General features: G+C 34.7%; 1 protein-coding gene across 6 annotated transcripts in view; it reads left to right on the forward strand.

Annotated features, from left to right (window-relative positions):
* Positions 1-22,270, forward strand: part of CNTN1 (contactin 1) — a 392,585-nt gene that overhangs the window by 218,659 nt on the left and 151,656 nt on the right. For all 6 annotated transcript variants that reach the window (XM_050748442.1, XM_050748438.1, XM_050748441.1 and 3 more), the window contains exons 4-7: positions 7,776-7,908; positions 11,365-11,537; positions 13,643-13,738; positions 21,001-21,207. In XM_050748442.1, coding sequence (XP_050604399.1) covers positions 7,776-7,908; positions 11,365-11,537; positions 13,643-13,738; positions 21,001-21,207 — 609 coding nt within the window. The remainder of the gene's footprint in view (positions 1-7,775; positions 7,909-11,364; positions 11,538-13,642; positions 13,739-21,000; positions 21,208-22,270) is intronic.

Genomic DNA, 22,270 nt, shown 5'->3' on the forward strand with positions numbered 1-22,270 from the left:
CCTTGACCCATATTCTCCTTTTAATCTGCTGCAATCAGTGTTTCCCATGACCACTCAACCAAAACTGCCTTATCCATGTCACTAATGTCACACATTGTAAGTCCAATGGTCAATTCTCAGGTTTCCTACTTGACCTGCTGGCAGCAGTGCTGCAGTTCCAGGTATCACACAGAGACATAACAATGTCTCATAGGCAAAGGGAGTGTGCTCATTTTTTCTTGTATCTATCTATCTTTAAAAACAAGGAGACCTTTCTCAGAAACCTTGCGCTACATGTCCAGAGTTGGGTCACACATTCACCACCAAACCCATCATTAGCAAGAGTAATGGCATCACTGCCAGTCAACCTTCCCTTCTGAGTCATGTGAGGGATGGGTTGATCCTTGAACTAGGCTGAGCTTTGTCATGAAGGTAAAGGGCAAAAGAGGAGCTGATTAGTCAACCAACAAAGTCTGCTGAATTACTCAGGTGAATTGAAATTGAGATTTTTCTCACAAATGAAAAAGTTCCATCCAATATGTCATCCAGCACATTTAAGAGTTTTTAATGATTATTTTACAGCAACATTAGTAGCTAGTGTTTAAATGTATGTATTAAAACAAAAACATTTTATTTTTATTTTTTTTAAGACAATTCAATTTTACTGAATTTCAATTTAATCTGCTTAAATTAGGAATGTAAAACCTACTATTAATTGGGAATATTGACTCGGATAGAGAAGTTTCTTGTTTCAGACTACCTTGAGTATTGCCCCCCTGTATTTTTTTATTATTATTATTATTATACTTTAAGTTCTAGGGTACATGTGCATAACGTGCAGGTTTGTTACATATGTATACTTGTGCCATGTTGGTGTGCTGCACCCATCAACTCGTCATTTACATCAGGTATAACTCCCAATGCAATCCCTCCCTCCTCCCCCCTCCCCATAATAGGCCCCGGTGTGTGATGTCCCCCTTCCCGAGTCCAAGTGATCTCATTGTTCAGTTCCCACCTATGAGTGAGAACATGCGGTGTTTGGTTTTCTGTTCTTGTGATAGTTTGCTAAGAATGATGGTTTCCAGCTGCATCCATGTCCCTACAAAGGACACAAACTCATCCTTTTTTATGGCTGCATAGTATTCCACAGTGTATATGTGCCACATTTTCTTAATCCAGTCTGTCACTGATGGACATTTGGGTTGATTCCAAATCTTTGCTATTGTGAATAGTGCCGCAATGAACGTACGTGTGCATGTGTCTAAATTTGAAAAACAAAGTACATAAAAGATTATAACAAAATCATCAAAACCAACTTCACTCTTCATGTCTTTAAGAATATTTTTCTTCTTAATTTTTTTTAGATTTTTTGAAAGCAGTATCATATTCTATTAAGATAAGAGAGCAAACATGAATAAGTTGCACATAATCAATCTGTAATGTTTAGATATTTAATTAATAACTAAATCATTTGACAGCAAATACGTTAGATGCTTTTTTCCACTTGTGGTCTGCATTTACTTTCAGAAAGAAAAAAAAAACCTGCAGCTATTGTAGGACCAGGCTAATCTAAAATGAAAATAAGTATCTTTAATTCCTTTGTAATTCATTGAGAAAAAGTATTTTTAAAAAGAAATAAAATAGCAGTATAATATATATTTTGTAAAAATTGGGACATGAAATAATATATAATTTATATTTTGCACATGTAGAGTTAAGATATGACTGTATAATATCCAAAGCTAACATTTAAAAAAACTATCTTCATTGCTTGGCTGTAGGGAGGGCAGGTAGAAAATTTCACATATCTTTATAGTACTCGCACCAAGATTTCCTGTATATTTTTTCAACTAGACTCACATCAGTCACAAAGAATTATTTTCAGTACATATTTCTATCTCCAAATATGATTGACATTTTATAGCAGTCAGTGACCTGTCACTATTTTGATCTATGGTCCCAAATAGCCCCATTAATCAAAATAGACTAGAGTTAGACTGAAACAGGCCGAGTTCTGGAAGTAGATCCACGAGCCCAGTCATGCTATATATTAGGATGTACTAAGATATGAGGTAGGTGTCAGCAGATGCCCAGCCAGGTACGTAAAACAGAGTCTACATGCTTCAGAGGTGGGTCACAGGACAAGGAAGTAGATTCTCTAGAGAGACGTGACAGGCTCCCTTTGGGCAGGTAAAACCAAACAAGGAGAATTCAGTTCACTTAACTTTCATGCTAACCTGACTATATTCTTTATTCTAATAACTGTATTTCTATAAGTTTTTGAGACCAAATCCTTACTTTGCATGTTTAGTTATGGAAAAGTACTGCAATGTTACCTATTACCCATGACCCTAAAAAATTGGGGCACCAGAGTATTTAAAGGCTAAGCCCATCTTCTCTTATCAGCAGGAAATGGTTGGCAATGGAGAAAGGAAGCTGTACTGTGTAGAAGAAGGATGCTTTGTGATAATTTAAATATTATCTCATTTAGAGAGTTTCAAGGGAGCTTACACCACTCCCCACCCAATAATCACTATAATACTGCAAATGTCGTAAAAATTTCCATTTTAGTCTCTTGAAATTTTGATGCCATCACCTTTTTCTAATAGATTTTTCCTAGGACTCTTCTTATAACATGCCTGCATAAAATTGTGCTTACTAACTAACAGATTGAGGTGACGTATAATAGAATGGGAAGTGGAGTTTGTCTCAAAAAGTATATAAAATGAATAAAAATATCTCTGAAGCACAAATCATAATTTTACTTTCAATTTCCAGAAATAAAATAGAATAGCAATATTATAGTGGACACTCTCCACATAGTGATAGGTGAAGTAATCCCATTTGAGATTATATAATTGACTAATTATATTAATGGTGAAAATGAGAATGAAAGAACAGTAGCTTTCGCCTCTCATTTACATTAGTAAATATGACTGCAAATATTCATACATTATTTCTATCTTAATCTTTTTGATCACATTTAAGAAATGTACTTATGTCTGTAATAGATTTATGATAATCACATTATCTGGTAGGAAATAAATGCATTTGCATTAAAAGCAGATCAAAATAGTGATATGAAGTGTTAAAGCTTCAATTAGCTTGAGAGATCATCTATAACTTTTTGCTCCTTTTAAGAAGAATCTATCTAGTAAAAAAAGGAATGTATTTAAAAAATAATTTTAGTTTTTAAAAACACAATCTCTATCTGTGGTTTGTTTCTCATGCCTTTTAACCTCATAATACTTCCAAAGCATCAAAATTTGTCATCTAAGTGTTTCCATGGCTGTAGAAAAAAATCAATAGATGATAGTATTTTCTGTAGGCTGAGAACATAATGCTTACATTACTGGATCCTTTGCTGAGCCTTGTATTGAAATATCCCTGAAAATTCTTTTCCCTGCATCTGAGCACCCTAGGTGAGCTAGCGTGGTCATAAACTAAGGTACAGCCTACAAGGGAGACATGAGGATCATATTCAAGAGGTTCATGCTGAACCTGGCAATGCAATACAGATGCTTGTTTTAAGTAGTTTTTCTCTCAAGGGCCCAAATATCTTCCTAAAATAAAATATATACAGTCATTGCTAAACCATCAAACAGAATACATTATGTGATTCAGGCTTGAAAAGTTTAGAAAAGCAAGAAGCATATAGTTATGAAATAAAATCTTAACCGAAAAATGAATGTGATGTGAAGTGTGTCCTATTCTGCTTTTTGTTCTTGGAAAGGGCAAAGAGAAATATCTTAACTGCAATATTCTCTCAATGTGAAAAATAATTTCAGTATTTTCTTGGAGATTCGCTTCTTATTTTAATCCCTGAAAGCTTGCATTGTCTGTTTCTATAAAGGTCAAATATAAGTGGGAGTATTGAGAAATATATACATATAATTTGTGAAAGGTATTATAACTGAGAAGGAAAAGTATCATAAGACACCAATATTATCCAGTTTGGCTTATAAAAATTCACTCCAAAATTGTTAAATATTTGCATATCCCCTTGAAGGGTTTGCTCATTCCTTATGTATAGGAATAACTCTACATACACACTCAGTATAACCTGATAGGCATAGCCTCATCATTATTAGTATGTGACATTCTATAATTTTCCATGAAAATTTTCCTGGCTAGCACCTTTTCCTTTTTTAAAAATACATATTATTAAGATAAAAAAGCTACTTAAAACATACTCTCAGTTTTCTAAAAGCTGACCAGCTTTTCTCTCAAAAGCATACACCTTAAATGAAAGGATACATTATCAAAAGAAATATTTAAGACTACTCATTTCATTAAAATATGAAAATCTACTAACTAATCTTTACATAGAAATATGTTTATATGAATCTGTCTTTATTATATTTGAAAGTTCCAAGCAGTACTTTCAATAACCAAAGCAATTCTGAATGACCGTTACTCACCTTACTTCAAAGAGATAAAGAAGCTTCTTTCAAGGAAGCAAATGAAATTATGAATTAAATTTAGAATTCTGTATGATAACCCTCCATATAATGGCACTTCTAGAAGTCACTTTAGAAACAGACACTAGACAGACCAGGGCTGTCTGTTTCTATATTGGAAATACAATTGTGTAACTGGTCTTTATTAATGTAAGCCTGTACCTCTTGAGATGAGTTCATATTTTAGGAAGTCATATTTAATCACTACTATATTCCATTAAATGAGACTAATATTTAGTATCTAAAAAATCTTTCCAATGTGCTGCTTATAGAATGCAAGTCGGAGAAGGTTCAAAGGAAAACTCTTAACCCTGAAGACCTGAGATTCTCTTAACAACGTCTTTCACTGAGCAGATCTTTTGATTTTAAGAAAATTCAACTTAATCCTTTTTTTTCTTTGATAGATCATGCTTTTGGTGTTGTGTCTAAAAACTTATTGAAGTACCCGAAGTCAGATCAAGGATAACTAACACCTATAAGTGTATCAAATTGTTGCTCCCAACATGACTATCTGAAATTTCTATGCTACCACTGTTGTAAGAAGTGGAAACTCAAGATCCAATCCAATGCAGATCAGTGGCCTTATGTTTAAAGTATATGCATACTTGCAACATACATTCATTTCTCCTTAAATCTTCTTACACGGATAGCCTTCTCCATTGGTAACAATAACATTTATATCATCCCCAGGCTTGTCGCATAAGTATCAAAGTACTTGGAAGATCTTTATGAACTTTACAGTCCCCTAAGCAATATTTATTTTTAGTTTTCTAAATATTTATGAACTTAGATTTAAAATAAATTGTTTTAAAATAATTCACACTAAAGTCATTAGTTATCAAGGATTATGGTGGGAATAGAAATTATCTTACCTTCAAGAAGAGAATCTCTATATATTGATTTATCTACTTGTCTTTTTAAGCATTTTTATATGCATTGAGAAGAAACAAGATCTTCAAATTGGCAGGTGTTACTAAATTGCTCCAGTCAGAAGACCTGTGCAATTGGGAGAGACTCAAGGAAGAGCTTATGAAATTGTCAAACTGAGAAGAAAAATAACATGATTTTTATCACAGATAAGCACAAGGCCATTTCTTTTAGAAATCAGAAAATCCAGACCTTACAGAAAAAATAAAAGTCTTCAGTAACCAGGGATTCAGGATTCATTTCTCATTTTTTCCCTGCTGTGCTGTTACAGCCTGAATAGCCAGAAAATATTAGACATCATCAGTAAAAGTATTAGAAGTAAAGCAGAAAACATTATATTCATTTATGGCTTTTACAACCTCAAGAAGGATATGGAACTAGAGACAACCTAGAACACAACTTTCAAAATTATTGGCAGAGAGCATCTCTGTGAATAACTCATATTTGTAATCTTAATAATAATTGTGGTAGGCACATGGAGTCCTTAGGACATATGCTCATGTTCCTTTCTTTTCGGAATGTACGAGCCCTGTAAAACAAATTGCTTGCCTAAGACAATAACTAGAAAAGGTCATTGCAGGAGCTAAGTCTAAGTATCAGTTCCTCTCATCCTTCTGATTCTGATCCAGCTATTTATTTCCTATCTGAAATAGGATGGTGGTTATGGAATGTGTCTGAGGTCTATAAACTATTGAATAAAAGTTTCAGCAAATTTCAACCAAAAATGAGGCAGCTCCCTTTGAAACATTTTGGGTTAACTTATTAATTAGAGAAATTAATTCCTCATACCAGTGGCTGGGGTGGGGGGTGGGGGGTGGGGGAGGAGGGGCAGTGGAATTAACTTGAGGATTTTAGTAACCATCTATATGTACAAAAAAAATGTACTCAGTGTCCCAAACACAGTGCTAATAAGACCAGAGCTACAAGAGTGAAAACTTGGCTTCTGGTTTTTAGAAGCTTCGTGATTAGTCGAATACTTTATATACATAAGAAACATGAACTAAATTTTGAAGAGATTGGAAAATTCATGAGAATGGTTTTAAAATTAGCATTTATTCATTGCTGATTATAAGCCAGGTACACTGCCATCTTCCATGAATTGTCTCAAAATAATTCTGACAATAACCTTATCAGGTAGATTTTATTATCCCCATTTTATAAAGAGTGATATTGAGCTTTGGAGAGATTCAATAATTTGTCCAAAGGCACACTGATAATGGTACTGAGGCGAGATTTAAATGACATAATGAAACTATTTGTTCAAAAGGAAGCTGGAACAGAGCTCTCATCTTCAAGTTTAGTGTTACAGAAGATAAAATGTCTGTGTGCCATTGCCTTTACTTCTCTCTTAAAAAATAACTGGAGGAGTGAATCATGGCTTAGATCGGGCAGAGACATTCCAGTGACCTGTAAGAATATTCGTTCTTTCTAGCCACACAGATCATTATTAATTCATTTGAGGCATATGACTTTGCGCTGTGCTCTGTAAATGCTGCCGCAGTGGTGGCATGTGAATGATTCTCTTCTCCTCATCCTGCTGTGAGGTGTCACTCTTCCCTTCCAGGGAGAATAGACCAGAAACAACTGCTTCTCAACACAGCTGTTTGTGATCAATTTTAAACCAGCTGTTCAGATCCAATATCCATGTAATTTATTGATTGATTGTTCTAGATGGTGCTGAGTGCCAATGCTAGTCACATGTTTAGAAAAAAATCAACAATAACTGGCTCAGAAAAGAGACTCATTTCTGCAACATCAAGAAGCTCTCCTTCACATTCAGACTCTTGTTCAAAAATCATTAGGCTCCTATTGTTTTTCAGACAACCAGGCAGCTACCCAGGAGAATGATGTACACAGATGAAAGACATAGCCACCTGTTCTCAAGCATTTGCAATCTAGCAGAACAGAAAGTTGTACCAGGAATCGTAGCAAGTGTATTAAGTACCATAACCTATATGGGGAACTACATGAACTCAAAAGAGGACCAATAGGAGCCAGGAGAGATGAGAGGTTTTGGCTTCCTGATGGAACTAACTATGGCTAGGTCACCAAAGTATCATGCAAATTTTGATAGGACAAGAAAAGTAGAATGATGATTCTAGGAAAACCAAAAGCATATGCAGAGGCTCAGGGGCATGAAAGCACAGCTTGTTTGGGGAAGTGGGAAGTAGGTAAGTTTGGCAACACGTGGTACATTTGGAGAAATGTCAGGAGATTCACAGAAAATAATTTTAAATGAAGAGCCTGATGTTTGGCTCAGTATTATGGAGGCAAATATCTTCGTTTTAAATTAAAATGGAGACTCTGTTTCTGAAATTTTTTCAAGCAATTTTTTTTCAGTGTTCCCAAATTTTCTTTGACTTATAAAGCAGTACAATGTAAAACAATTTTTTAAAATTTTTCTTGTAGTTTCTGAGGAAGACAAAGGATTTGGACCAATTTTTGAAGAGCAGCCAATCAATACCATTTATCCAGAGGAATCACTGGAAGGAAAAGTCTCACTCAACTGTAGGGCACGAGCCAGCCCTTTCCCGGTTTACAAGTAATGTACCTCACTTCTCTTTTCAGAATGGAGTATCAGAGTAATGATCACAGATCAGCAGCTATGAACTTGTACAGATATAATATAGTGCTTTCTGCAAATTCCATGGACATTAACAAAAATATTGGCATACAAGCTATTAAAAAAGTTGTCTAATGCTCAAATAGGAGATTCTCTTAAATATATGCAAATAATTCTCACTATTTCTGCACAGGTAATGCTACTGGCATTTGACATCATCCACTTACAATTTGTATAATGGAAACCATGTTTTTAAGCCTATGAATGGTTATATAAAATTATACATAATTTAAGTATACAGATTTGAGGATAAAATGTTTTTGTTATGTACTGGCCTGGATAACTCATACCTACAGAAATAGATACATTTTTATATTAAGTACATTTAAAGATCTTGCACAAATAACTGTAGAAAGCATCAGCTTTTTCAACAGTCTCATATCTGTATTCCAGCCAACACAGCAAATTTCTTAAATGTCTCTACCTATAGGAAAATCTATATAAACATACCTCTTACTGTTTTTCTGGGTTACATAAGTATGCTGTCAAAAACAACTTTATAAAAAGCAACAATGAGTTTTCCTGCTTCAGATGTGTCAGAAAAGTATACTAACAGTTTCTCATCTGATGCAAAGAATGAGATGCAAAAATCAACCAAAAGCCAGTGGGTTTAAATTTCACCTGTGCAATGGTTCCATAAGACAAAACAAGTGACTGATGGAGAAATTGGGGGCTCTAGTGTGTTCATGTCACCTGACTAAATTGAAGGTTGTCACTCAACAAATTTAATATTTTTTCCTGGATAGAAAAGTAACTTTCTATTATTATAAAAAATTCTTATAAAAGAGAATATCCCCTTCCACCCATTTGATTCTAATGGTACTCAGGTTTTTCCTGCCTTTGGCTATAATTACAAAATTATTCTTAAGATAAAATGTGAATTTAGATACAAAATTACCATCCCATTGAAATTATTTTTATTGTTTCAATTTCATGAATGGAGATGAGACATAAGTAGGTATTTTATAAATTATAAATAACACATTTGTTCTGAAAATATCTGATGGGCTAGACTTATTTGCACCCTTAAGCCATATATAATGAGAGCCTATTTGTCACTGACATGGAATAATAGAACTAATAGGATGTGTAGAGGAGATCCAATCCGAGAAAATTTTACAGGAGAGGAAGCTGAATCCTGAATAAGTAAATTTGCTTGCTCAAGAACTAGTAAATCACAGATCCAAGACTGAAACACAGGTTTTATGACTTCCAAAGAGGTATGCAATTTTTTCATTATTTATCTGTCTGGATAGATTGATAGAATCCCAAAAGCTCTTTCAGCGACACTTATTCTGTGCCACTCTGTTGTTAACATTCACACAAGGGACCTTAGCAAATCAGTCTCTAGGCTGGAACAGAGGCAACCAGAAGAAAGGGCTGCTTTCAGATAATGTTCTAGAAACATGGAAAAGGCTATGCTTCTCCTTGCTGCCCCCATCCCCCACCACACTGGCACAATAAAAAGCAAAGCTTTGCTTTGCCAGTAAGTCACCAACTGCCTCTCACAGGTTGAACCCAGCACTGAAATTCCCACTTTAAGTTTGGCCTGGTTATCCATACATTAATAGACAGAACTAGAGAAGACAGATAGACGTTTAATCTTGTTATGAAGGCAGTCTGCATTTGACAGGGAAAAAAAAGGGGGAAAGAACAGAAAAAAAAATCAGCTCATGATGCAAGTAGTTTGATGGAAAAGAACATTTAAAGTTTTTAAAATGTACTTAATTTCAGGACAAATTATACTAACCTTGGTATTCATCCAATTTTTTATTCATATAATAGTTTTATATTTGTAGCATGTTCTGTGACAACGTGCTATTCATAGCAACATCCCGAGAGGTACAATGGGGGACTTTACTTCTGACTTATAAGCCTTGAGGCTTTCATTATCTTTCCTCTATCCCCAAAGAAACAAGCATTACAATTAAAAAACTATTAAAAAGGATTGTAGAATAGTCTATGTTTCTGAAACTAGACCAGTGAACTTCTTCAAACACAGAAAAAGGTAATTCTTATATGATGTCACAAGCACAATCAGATCCATGTGGAGGAAATTAAGATAATAAACAAAAAGTTGGAACCAATATAATGAGGGAGAAATTACAAAAATTGGAGCTGCCCAACAAAGAAACCCACTGTCCTGACAAGAGCTAAGCAACTTAACACTAGATGGTTCAGGCAGGGACAATATTGCCATCACCTGTGGTAAGAGGAAGGCTTTATTCATTGGATTGTAATTTAGTAAGTTTTAAAAATGCAAAATCACAGTTTTCTATACTTGCTTTTAAATTATCTCCTATTATGAAAAAAATTGTAACCAATAATGTTCCAGTAATTTTGATTTGACGACAGATATTCTAAAGTCATTAGGACTCTTGGGCATGATTATTACTCAAATTAGAAGTGGCCAGGGAATGAGTGATGTGGCCACAAGCCACTACTACTTGAGCGATTTGACCACAGCTCTAGGCTTATGACTTTCCTCAGGACATGGAACTTTAAAGGATAAACCCTGATAAAGAATGATTATAAAATTATACAGTTGAGAACTATTTTTTACATGCATTCTTTTCATCATCACATCAGAAAGTTAGATCCCTGTTTCCAGTCTATTTATAATACTATCCCTATCAGTTAATGCTCTGATTATCTGCAGCATGTCTTACATTGTTATGATATTATGTGGTTGGGGAGAAAAAGAATTGTTCACCTTTTTTACTTTATTAAAAGTAATCTTTGAGTAATGAGAAAAGACATAAGTGACCACTAACTCTAGGCTGGAGAAAATCCAGTTTTACTTGTATATTTGTGGCTCAGAATAAATTTTCAAAATCCCTACTGACTTTTATCATTTTCAAATTGTGTGACTGACCTCTAGTGGTCAGAATATGTCACTTATTGAGCAGAAGCCAATGTCAATTAGTATGTTTTATTGAAAAATTACTTTGAAATTTAGAGTCAAATATTGATATTTTATACTTATTTCTGGTAGAACAATGCTTTTAATATTTTAGACAGTATATCTGCATATGTATGAATCTAACTGGTGCATAGATGGCTATCAATTACATCCCAAGAAATCAATTTATGGAGAAAAACTCAGCAAAATATTTGTCACTTGAGATACCTCACAAAAAAAAGACAAAATACGTCACGTACTTTGAGTTTTACCTGTCTGTACCTGAGCTAAATTACAAATTATGGTCCTAGAGACTCAGAATTATAGAATACAAAGAAATACCACCTGAATCATATTCTTAATTGTCTGACTTCACATGGAGCCGTACCCAAATTATTTTAGAACTGTGTTAGCTCCGTAGAGTTTCTAGGTCTCATGACCTGTGATATGACCTTTGCGTCTTTTTCTCGTAGATGGAGAATGAATAATGGGGATGTTGATCTCACAAGTGATCGATACAGTATGGTAGGAGGAAACCTTGTTATCAACAACCCTGATAAACAGAAAGATGCTGGAATCTACTACTGTTTAGCATCCAATAGCTACGGGATGGTCAGAAGCACTGAAGCAACCCTGAGCTTTGGATGTAAGTAAACTGTAACTTTTTAAAAAGGGCAAGCGTGTTTCGGTGAGTTCAGCAAGAAGAACCATCAAGAAAGGATAGTGAGAGGAAGGCATCATAGATGAGGTAGATCTTACAAGATGAGTGGGCCATAATTGTGTGATGGAGACAACAAAGCACCACAAGGCATACCATGAATGCACTCAAAACAATGAAAGATGATGTTGTCAAATAAAGGAAGGCTAGGGTCTGAGGATCTTGACTCTCTAAAAATTAGCATCAGGATGAGCGCAGTGGCTCATGCCTGTAATACCAGCACTTTGGGAGGCCAAGGCTGGTGAATCACGAGGTCAGGAGATTGAGACCATCCTGGCCAACATGGTGAAACCCTGTCCCTACTTAAAATACAAAAATTAGCTGGGCGTTGTGGCACGTGCCTGTAATCCCAGCTACTTGGAAGTCTGAGGCAGGAGAATCGCTTGAACCCGGGAGGTGGAGGTTGCAATGAGCCAAGATTGTGACACTGCATTCCAGCCTGGTGACAGAGCAAGAATCTGTCTCAAAAAAAAAAAAAAAAAAAAAAAAAAGAAAAGAAAAGAAATGCATCTATGGAAGCACCAAGCCTTGTATTATCAAAAGGGCTTTTGGGGGAAGAAAATGTCACATATTGCAACATAATGGCTGTGACTCTTCAAAGATTAACCCAACATGACAATATCTTATTCTCTAGTATTTAATTTCTCATAGTAGGGATAAATGTAATTATATTTTAGTTAATTTATATTAAATTTAAATTACATGAAACATTTAATTAGGACTAATAATGAAAAACTGTGCTAAGCTAAAAATTAGAGGTTGTTTTGAAAGAAAGTTTTACATTGGGAGATGAGTTGGACCAGGTGATCTCCAGTATGATTTAAATCAGCACTTAAATCTTTTGCAAAATGAATTATAGGATGAAAACAATGTTTTAAGAAGTCCTTCATGGTAGGGTTTATCAGGAGGGAATGAGAGAGGTCCAGGAAGAGAAGTAAGATTAAATTAGTGTGGTGAGAGTGAAAATTTAAATAACATAGATATAAAGGAAGGAATTAACAGGTTGCACAAAAGGAAAGAAGACTGTAAATTTTGTTTCCCAAGGAATATCTAGTCAAAGGGCAGAAACATTCTGTTCTCATTAATAATGGGATGGGAGCAAGAAAAACCAATTTCAAGGATGGCAGGAAGCATTTAAATGGTTGCTTCACATGCAGAGGTTATCGTGATATTGAGTTATCCAAGTGGAAATGTCAAGTAAGCTATTGAGGATAGGGATGGCATTCAAATAAGACACCAGGCCTGGAGAAGTGGATTTGAAAAGTCCTCTGCAAAAAAGTAACACTTGGAATAGGTGGATTTTCAGAGGTATACAATTTATACTGAGAAAAGTAACAATTCGATGTTATGATTTGGGTGCTGATCACAGGTAAGGAACAGGAAGAGAGGCAGAAAAAAAATAGAATGAGTGTCAGTAAAACAAATGAAGAACTGGAAGAAGAATATCAAGGAATCAAGCGAAATGTAAGTTCCAAATACACAGAAAAGAGTAAAGAAAATTAAAACTGAAGCAAACCCAGAATTTGAGAAGGAGCAAGACATTGGTCACTTTCACGTTCCCTAAACAGGGTCCTGCCTTTCACCCTTATTCCTTCCTAATATCCAAGCCCTCCCTCAGGAAGGGAAATACCTTTCAAATGAGTCCATTCCTCTTAAGTTGTTCTTTCTTTCTTACTTTCTTTGGTAGATCCTGGTATTGTCTGATTTCATTATATTTCCAGATACTCTGACTGAGATTCTCCCTAAGTCTGAAACAAAAGTCTTTAGGATATTTGTGATTTTCAGGGTCATCAGAATTGTTATGCAGGCTGCTCCCAATATCCGTAGACTTTGAGCTCATCACAGAACTTTTTAATAGTGTATACAAATCTCAGCAATGTAAGAACGAGGAGCTGACTTTACTAGGCTTCGCCAAACCACTGAGAAGTGCTGTATCTCAAGAATGAGTTATTCGCTGAAAGGTAAAATTGATGAATGTCTCTGTTTCTATTGATGAGGGAGTGAATGTTTCCCTTTTTTTCTTTTGTAATTAGATCTTGATCCTTTTCCACCTGAGGAACGTCCTGAGGTCAGAGTAAAAGAAGGGAAAGGAATGGTGCTTCTCTGTGACCCTCCGTACCATTTTCCAGGTAAACTTAATTCCTCTCTATTAGCATCTATGAAACAAAATGGACAAGTTTCCATATTCTTAATAATAATGCTACATTATTGATAATCCTGGCTCATTATTAATTAAATTAGACTGAATATTTACATACCTTGTAATGTGTCACTAACTGTTATGGACACTTCCTTTCTCAGCTCATTAGTCACCTGGCTCTAGTCCCAAGGATCTCTAATCAATTCAGTTTATAAACTTATATATGTTGTATTATGCCATCATTAAAGTTCCTATTCCACAGGGAAATTCTGTTAGATTTTCTAGAAAATATTCCTGAAATAGAATAGTACCAAGAAACGATGTATAATCAATCATTTTCTTAATAAGTTAGTATCTATAAAATACTGTGAACCCTATGTAATTAAACACTAGAAAGGGATAAAGACATAATAAATTATTAATCTCCTTAGAAATGCCAATCAGCAAGAATAATCATCTACTTTATAAATGGGGCTTAATTGTCATCTGTTATGAAATTCAACTTTGAATGTATGTTTTCTGTACTTTTATATGGCTAAGACAAAATTCACCAAAGTGCTAATTAAAAGATGAATTCTTCATATACTTTCACCAATTTTCATTTATTTATCAAATATCCCTTTGAAACAATACATAAATACCTCTTTTCACAATTTAAAAATCATGTTTCTATTCTTATAGTTCTAATATGCCATTAATTTGACTTTAAACATCTCCATGGAGACTGAAACCTAACAGGCTTTTAGAATACATGCAGGATTTTGTGTGGAATACATCAATCTGATGTGTGTGTATGTACATATACACACACATATATTTCACACAAAATTATACATTATGTATTCCATGTGAAATTGTGTGTGTATGTGTATGTATGTATGTGTGTGTGTTTATATATTATATATATATGTGTGTATATATATAGCTATGGTTATTTACATATCAAATATTGGTGATTTCTTCCACAATAGGAGAAAGATGATTGCTTGATAAATATGGAGGGACGTATAAAATTCAAAATTTTGTAACATCCTTTCAATGAGAAAAGCCTTTTTCTTAAGAAACTATATATTTAAATATATATTTAAAAACCTACCATTTTCATAGCATTTCCCACAAAGTAATGGCCAAAAGTATACAGTGACTACATTTGACCATATTCAATACTGGATGGACTTCACTCCATCACTCACGGACTCAGAAAATCTCTTATGAGTACTTATTATACAGCAGGCACAATGTAATCCACAGAAATGCCTAGTGGAGCAAAACAGGAAAAGCTACCAGCCTTCAGAGGTCTTCCACTGGGAGAGTTAGACCTTAATAAGATAAATGGTTAAAAGACATGGCATGTTAGATATTGAAAATAAGGAGATATATATATTTCATATATATCTCATAAGGAGATATATATATCTCATATATATCTCATAAGAAGATATATATCTCATATATATGTGTGTGTGTGTGTGTGTATGTATAATGCAGGGAAGAGGAGAGAGTAAGTATTGAGGGATGACTGAACTCAGGAGGAGCATCACTAGAAGGAAAGTTGGAATAAACACCTGAAGGAAGTAAAGGAGCTAACAATATGAGTATCTGAGAGAAGAGCATGCCAGGCAGATGCTGAGGTCAGACTATGGAAAAACAAGGGAGACAGGGTGGCTGTCATAGAGTGAATAAGGCAGAGGGTAGTAATAAATGAAATAAAAGAGATACAAGAGCTGCATTATGGAGGACCTTATGATCCATAGCAATTATTAAAACTTTGGCTTTTACTTTGAATGCGATTTACATTTCAGGGCTTTGAGCAGAGGAGACACATGACATGACTTAAATTATAGAAAGGTGACTCTGGTTACTGTTTTAAGAAAGGACCTGGGGAGGGAAAAGGTGGAAACAGGAGATCGGTTTGGAGGTATTGCAATAATTTAGGTAGCATGTGATGGGCCAGAATGGTGGCAGTGGAGGTGGGAAGATAAATCCAGGCATATTCTAAATAAATAGAATATATTAAATTCTATATAGAAATATAGGTATATTTTGGTTAAATTCTACATATCTTTTGAAGGAGAAGCCAAGAGGACTTGCTTGTGGATTTTATGTGGTATATAAGATAAATATAAAAGTTGAGGGTGGCATAAAATTTTTGCCAAGAGCTCCTGAAAGAATGAAGTTGCCATTACTTCAGCTGAAGGAATAGGTGTGGACATGTTAAATGTGAAGCGTCTGTTAAGCTTCCAAATGGAAATCAAGGTGGCAGTTCTATATGTGTGTAGATTTCAGGGGTGATGTCTAAGCTTGGAATATAAATTTGTGATTCATCATTCTATAAGTTGTTTTCAAAACCATGGGACTGCAGCATGATTACCTAGGGAATTAGAATAGATAGAAAGCGAGAAGCAGGGGTCCAAGGAGCAGGCTCTGAGATTTTTCTAAGGTAAGTCCTGCTTTCAGTCTTTGCTGCCTCTTAGCCATGGTGCTGAGTGTAGAATTTCATTGGCCAGAACAAGGTTGGCAGAAGCTTAAAACCATTAAGTCAAAAGAGTCCATTACTTCCTTATCTCAATAAAGATGAATATGTTTACATGGAAAACAAAAACAAAAACAAAAATAAAGTTGGTTCAAGAGTCCAAGAGACACAATTCACAGAATAAATCTGAATAGTTCATCAGTTATACCACCTTCAACCGATATAAAAATAGACATTTGCTTCAAAACCATGCATGTATGTATATGTGTATGTATACTATTTTACTATCTCTGTGCTAGAAATCTCCTTCCTTTTTAAAGAAGGTAAATTAAGGTTTTATGTTTTGTGACTTAGAACTTGGGTTGAGGGTGCAAAGGAATCTGTCTTTGGGTTCCGAACCTCTAAGAATGTTATATATACAATTATTTAGAGTTGTCAAACCCTACTGATTCTATTTGGTGATCTGAGATTCAGTCCTTACTATGTCAAGTAAACTTAGGCATGTCTACATCTTAATTTCCTCATTTAAAATGTATATGAAAATGATAAAATGGATATGTAGTTTCTTTTGTTGTTGTTGTTGTTGTTGTTTTTTGAGACGGAGTCTCACTCTGTCACCCAGGCTGGAGTGCAGTGGCACAATCTTGGCTCACTGCAAACTCCGCCTCCCAGGTCCAAGTGATTCTCCTGCCTCGGCCTCCCGAGTAGCTGGGATTACAGGTGCACACCACCACACCCAGCTAATTTTTGTAGTTTTAGTAGAAACGGGGTTTCACCATGTTGGTCAGGCTGGTCTCGAACTCCTGACCTCGCAATCTGCCTGCTTCTGCCTCCAAAAGTGCTGGGACTACAGGCGTGAGCCACCGTGCCCTGCCAAAGATATGTAATTTCAATAGATTATTATTAAATAAAACATATTTTAGTACAGTTGATGTTTTGTATCTGTTATTATTTAGTACATCTCACTACACTAAAGATTTTTAGTTCAGGATTATAGAGATGTTACCTTCCTCATTTATGTGCAGGCAAAAAGTCCAAAAGGAAACATCTCAACTTTTGCAATCCCATATACTTTTCTCTGTATTTGGATGGTCTGCAGCTCCTTGCAAGGGGGGGAAACTCTCATTTGGACCACTTTACTTATTTATCAAGAGTGATCATAAATGTGCATTTCAGTACAAATGTTCACTCAATTTTATAACATTTGATATACAGCTAATTTCCTCGTATGTGGCACAGAGTAAGTGCTCAATATAATACCTGAGAGAGTGAGAAAATGAAAGAAAGAGCAAATAGATTTGTTCATTAAATTAAGTGTAGGGGTTAAGTTTCCTGAAAACATAAACTTACTTGTTTGATTTTATTATATTGCAATAAATAATTCATAAATGTGCAAGACTTTTTAAACACACAGACTCTCAAAAATGAAAACATAATGCTTCCTTTCCAACTAATTTTCTGTCAATATCATGATCAAAAATCAACTTACTCCATTTCACAAAATATAAATCATATCTTTGTATATAGCAAGAGAGAAATAAAGGGAAAAAAAAAGTCTGTCATTTTAAGGGTAGGTATTGTTAACAAAATAAGAGATACCTCATAATAGAGACATTATGAAATTTAAAATGGATAAGAAAATAAGAGTACTGTTCAGAATAAAAACTCCTGGAATATTGAATATAATCTTGAAAGAATCTTAATAGACTAAATAGATCATTACAAAAATAGACAGGAATGAGAGACCAGGGTAAGGAACACATTAGCTCACATCAAAACTTTCTTTCCAAACGTGTTTAATGTATAGTTTATTGTGTTAAAGTACTGATCAGAAGCTACAGTGATTTTGGTGTAGGCGAATTCCATTCTGTTCAAGCTAATTTTCTAAAAGGCAAGAAAATCTTCTAAAAAGTTTTCAAGTTATTTCTCCATGTTTTGAACTAAAGAAGTTCAAGTGTATTTCAAGCAGATACATATAGCATTTTGCAAGATTACATAAGTGGTGTAGTTCAAAGTAATACAATGATATTAGCCAAATGCATTGTAATTGGACAAAATGAATTTCTCCTGTAATATATGTGCTCTAGATTTCTGGGGTAAAAGCAAGAAGTTTCATATATCTACCAGTAAAAGCAACATTTCTTAAGCATATGCTGACACTTACTGAAAAAAATAATTTTATAGTAATTTATTGTTTAATCCAGTCTATAATCTGAGGAAAATAGATGGCTTTTGCAAAGATGGTTGATTTTATCATCTGCATGGGGCTAGGAAAGACACAAAGAAGATGGTCTGTTGAGTCCTTGAAAAAACTAGATCAGGGCTTAGCTCTTGATTGACAAAATCATGTCTCATCCATAAGTCGGAGAGTCAGGGTGGCTATTGCTCCAGTCTTGGTACAGCTAATTTTGGTGATGGTGGGTGGGGAAGGAGGTGAGAACATCAGTTCTGCCTCCCTTTTGCTATATGACCTCTGGCAAGTCACTTCACCCTATTAGGCCTTGGATCCCCCATTTAAAAATGGCAAGAGCCCTTCCTACCTTTGTTGTAATGAGTGCTGACAGATTCTAACAAATTGCAATTATTGTTTTGTCCAAGTGAATGGCTTTAAAAATAAGTAAGATTTGTTAAATAAATTTAGATTAATTACATTGCAAGTCCCACAAATGCAAAGGCCACATCTATCTTGTTTAGCAGCACTTGGAAAGTACTCAGGTTTTGCAAAATAAATAAATTAGAGAATCTACATGGGACATTCAGTCAGTCAGACCAATTGTTCTATAGTCCAAGACTTATGTTCACACAACATCACGACAATAACTTCTCTGAGTTAGCATTTATCCCTTGTAAGGCAAATACCATCACTTCTTTCATTTCTTTACACACATCTTTGATGAGTGGGGGGCAGGAAAATGTCTTACATTTTAGAGAAACTGAGTAATAGAGTGACTAATAAGTAATAGAGTGACTGATAAAAGTCATACTGAGAATTAAAATTCAGGTCTCTGTATTCACATAACCACTGAGGATTCAGATTACTCTAAATGCATTTTGTGGGAAGTATCTTTCATACATCCTATAGTTACAAAAGTCCTTTCTCTGTAAGGAAATACTTTCTTGACATTTTTGGCTTTGGTGGTGGGGCAGGGGGAGTGAGGATTTAATTTTTCACAGAAATCCCTACAAAATTTGGACTTACATTTCAACTGAGAATAGGAAATATCATTTCAGAATCAGAAAAGATCAAAGTCTTCTTTTAAATGTACTGTACATATCAGCTTGGATGAAAGACTACTTGATACTCCTTTCTGAATGTGATACTTCTTTACTTATCCCTGGAGCCCTCATTTTAGACATTTAAGCAGCTCCCTAAATATTTTCCTATCCTAATTATCTGGTGACCCTAAATCAGCAAAAAGAAAAAAATTAAAAGAATTCAATTATTCACAGATATAAGTGCCTAGAAATATGTTAACCATAATTCTGAGTTAGAGGCTAATTATAGTAGTCTAATTTTCTGCCTCTTTTTAACTGTATTCTGTTTCTTCAATAATAAACATATGCTGCTGCTTCTATAATTTTAAAAAATCAATGTTGAAAACCAAAATAATATAATCATATTCACTGTCTTTCCTGATGTTGTATTTTGCTGGAGAAAATTACATAGCTAAGCTAAATATAATCCCAAGGTTATTATTCCCATTATGTGAAGCTTATATAATGTGCATCTCTTTTAGTTTTTCATAATCATTGTGCTTTCACACTCTCTTTGAAAGCTTTGCTAGCCACGCTAAGTTCCCCAATGCAAAATAGCCGTTTGTCATGATTATTCATTTTTAAAAGAAGCCTGAGTGCTGTGGGTTCTTGGTTTTTCACCATTTTACACCTAAAATCCTATTTAGTCTGACCTAGAGAGATTCCCACTTACATTCTTCTCAGTAGAAACTGTCTTTATGTGATCAAGATGTTTTGAAGGGAATCATTATTTTTTGACCTAAAGGTGTGCATTGCCCATTGTCTCCTTTTGTGTATTTGTGGAATGACTCCTGGCGAGTCATTCATCAAAACAGAGAGGAAGGAAGGAATAGAAAACTATAGGAAATTCAGCAAATTAAGGAGGAAATTCAGTTTTCCATTTAACTAGTTAGTGTGTTCAGCCAAAGGAATTTCATGTGGGTAAGAGTTACCATATGATATGTCTCCTAATATTTAATTAAACCAGTACCATACTTTTCCCTGTTTCTGTAGTTTTCTCTTTTTAATGTGACCACAATAGGTTACATAAGCTCATTTCTAACTCTATAATTTAAAATAGGTGTACGCACACACACACACACACAAACAGATAAAGTGATAATATGGTAAGTAATCTTAATTTTATTTATAAAATACAGTACGGCAGATTAATCATGGCTTTGGAGTTATTAGACGTGGATTCAAAATACTATTTCTTCATAATAGTCATGAAATTCTAAGCAAATTATGTAACCTCTTCGAGTTTCACTCAGCCCGTCAATGAAATGAAAGCAAGAATGTTAATAGTTTATAAAATAATAGAAATATAGATAAATAGATGTAATTGCTTAGTGTAATGCTTATATTCATGTAAAATATGGTACATATTTTAAAGTGTGCACTGTTTGTCTTTGCTTTCTCCTAACATTTGCTCTTCAATAGCCTCTGTTAGATTAAGTGATAGCTTGTTACTAGCCTCTATTAAATTATGTAACAGCTTTGGGAGAAGCACTTCATATTTAGAAGAAAATAATTTCTTCTAGATGATCTTAGCTACCGCTGGCTTCTAAATGAATTTCCTGTATTTATCACAATGGATAAACGACGATTTGTGTCTCAGACAAATGGCAATCTCTACATTGCAAATGTTGAGGCTTCTGACAAAGGCAATTATTCCTGCTTTGTTTCCAGTCCTTCTATTACAAAGAGCGTGTTCAGCAAATTCATCCCACTCATTCCAATACCTGAACGTAAGTATTTTATTTGTTACACTCTGTTTTCGCAAGGTTGTCTACATATGGTGTACTTACCGTAATGAAAAGAAATACCCAGTGAGGACTAGCTGGTTTTTCAGGAAGGACAATATAGAAGGGGATGCATGTTGAAGGGGCCAAAGGCTTGGTCCTAAGCTTTTTGCGTTGAGAAGATTCAGTTAATAAAATTGCTGTAAGAAGGTTGTGTTCGGATGAGTTGCCTCTAGCTCGGGAAATACACAGGGGACTGATACTTTAGTCAAGTTCTAGTGTATTGGTTACAGTGGAAATCGCTGGCATCTACTTTTTGTTTCACGGCCATTCCTACTTCTTAGTAAGCTCATGAAGAAATCAAATGATTTGTAGATCAAAACAAACAATAGTAACTGTAGAATTTTTTTAAGTCATTTTGATTATTTTGGTATTTTTAAGAAACTATTTACATGATACAAATAAGTACAAAAATTGTCTTTTGTAATCTACATAATCAGCGTATGGTGCTACCCTGGTAGTACCATGGCAGATGACCACTGACAATCTGATTGGCCTTTCCCTAAGCTCCAATTGAACTACTTCCCCTTTAAAATGCACTGCTGCTTAAGAGAATCAAATCACAGTATACTTGCTTACTTTACATTATTTCTATCCAAGTCCTTCTGCTACATTAATATCAGCAAATTCAAGCTCATGAGAGCATACCAGCTTCAGATTAACAGATTTAGGTCTGGTTCCTGCCTTTACCCCTAAGTACAGTGTGATGATGGGAAAAATGACATAATACCATTGAGGTTCCATTTTTATTTTTCTCTGCAAGACAACGCTCACATAATTGGTATTCAAAAAATATTGTTGACTTTCTGGCTCATTTTTCTTTTCTCAGTTTTAAGAGAGAATCTCACCCCCTACTTCATAGACTGAAAAGAAGCCATCATGTAAAAATTCTCTTGATTTTCTTTCTACTCTTCCCCAGAAATACACTTGCAGTTCAGCACTTCTATTTATTTTCTGACTTTTTGTCTCAGTAGCAAAAATATTTCTCCCCCTGCTCAAGCTAAATTCT

This window comes from Macaca thibetana, chromosome 11 (genome assembly GCF_024542745.1).
Source record: "Macaca thibetana thibetana isolate TM-01 chromosome 11, ASM2454274v1, whole genome shotgun sequence".
Taxonomy (NCBI): Eukaryota; Metazoa; Chordata; class Mammalia; order Primates; family Cercopithecidae; genus Macaca; species Macaca thibetana.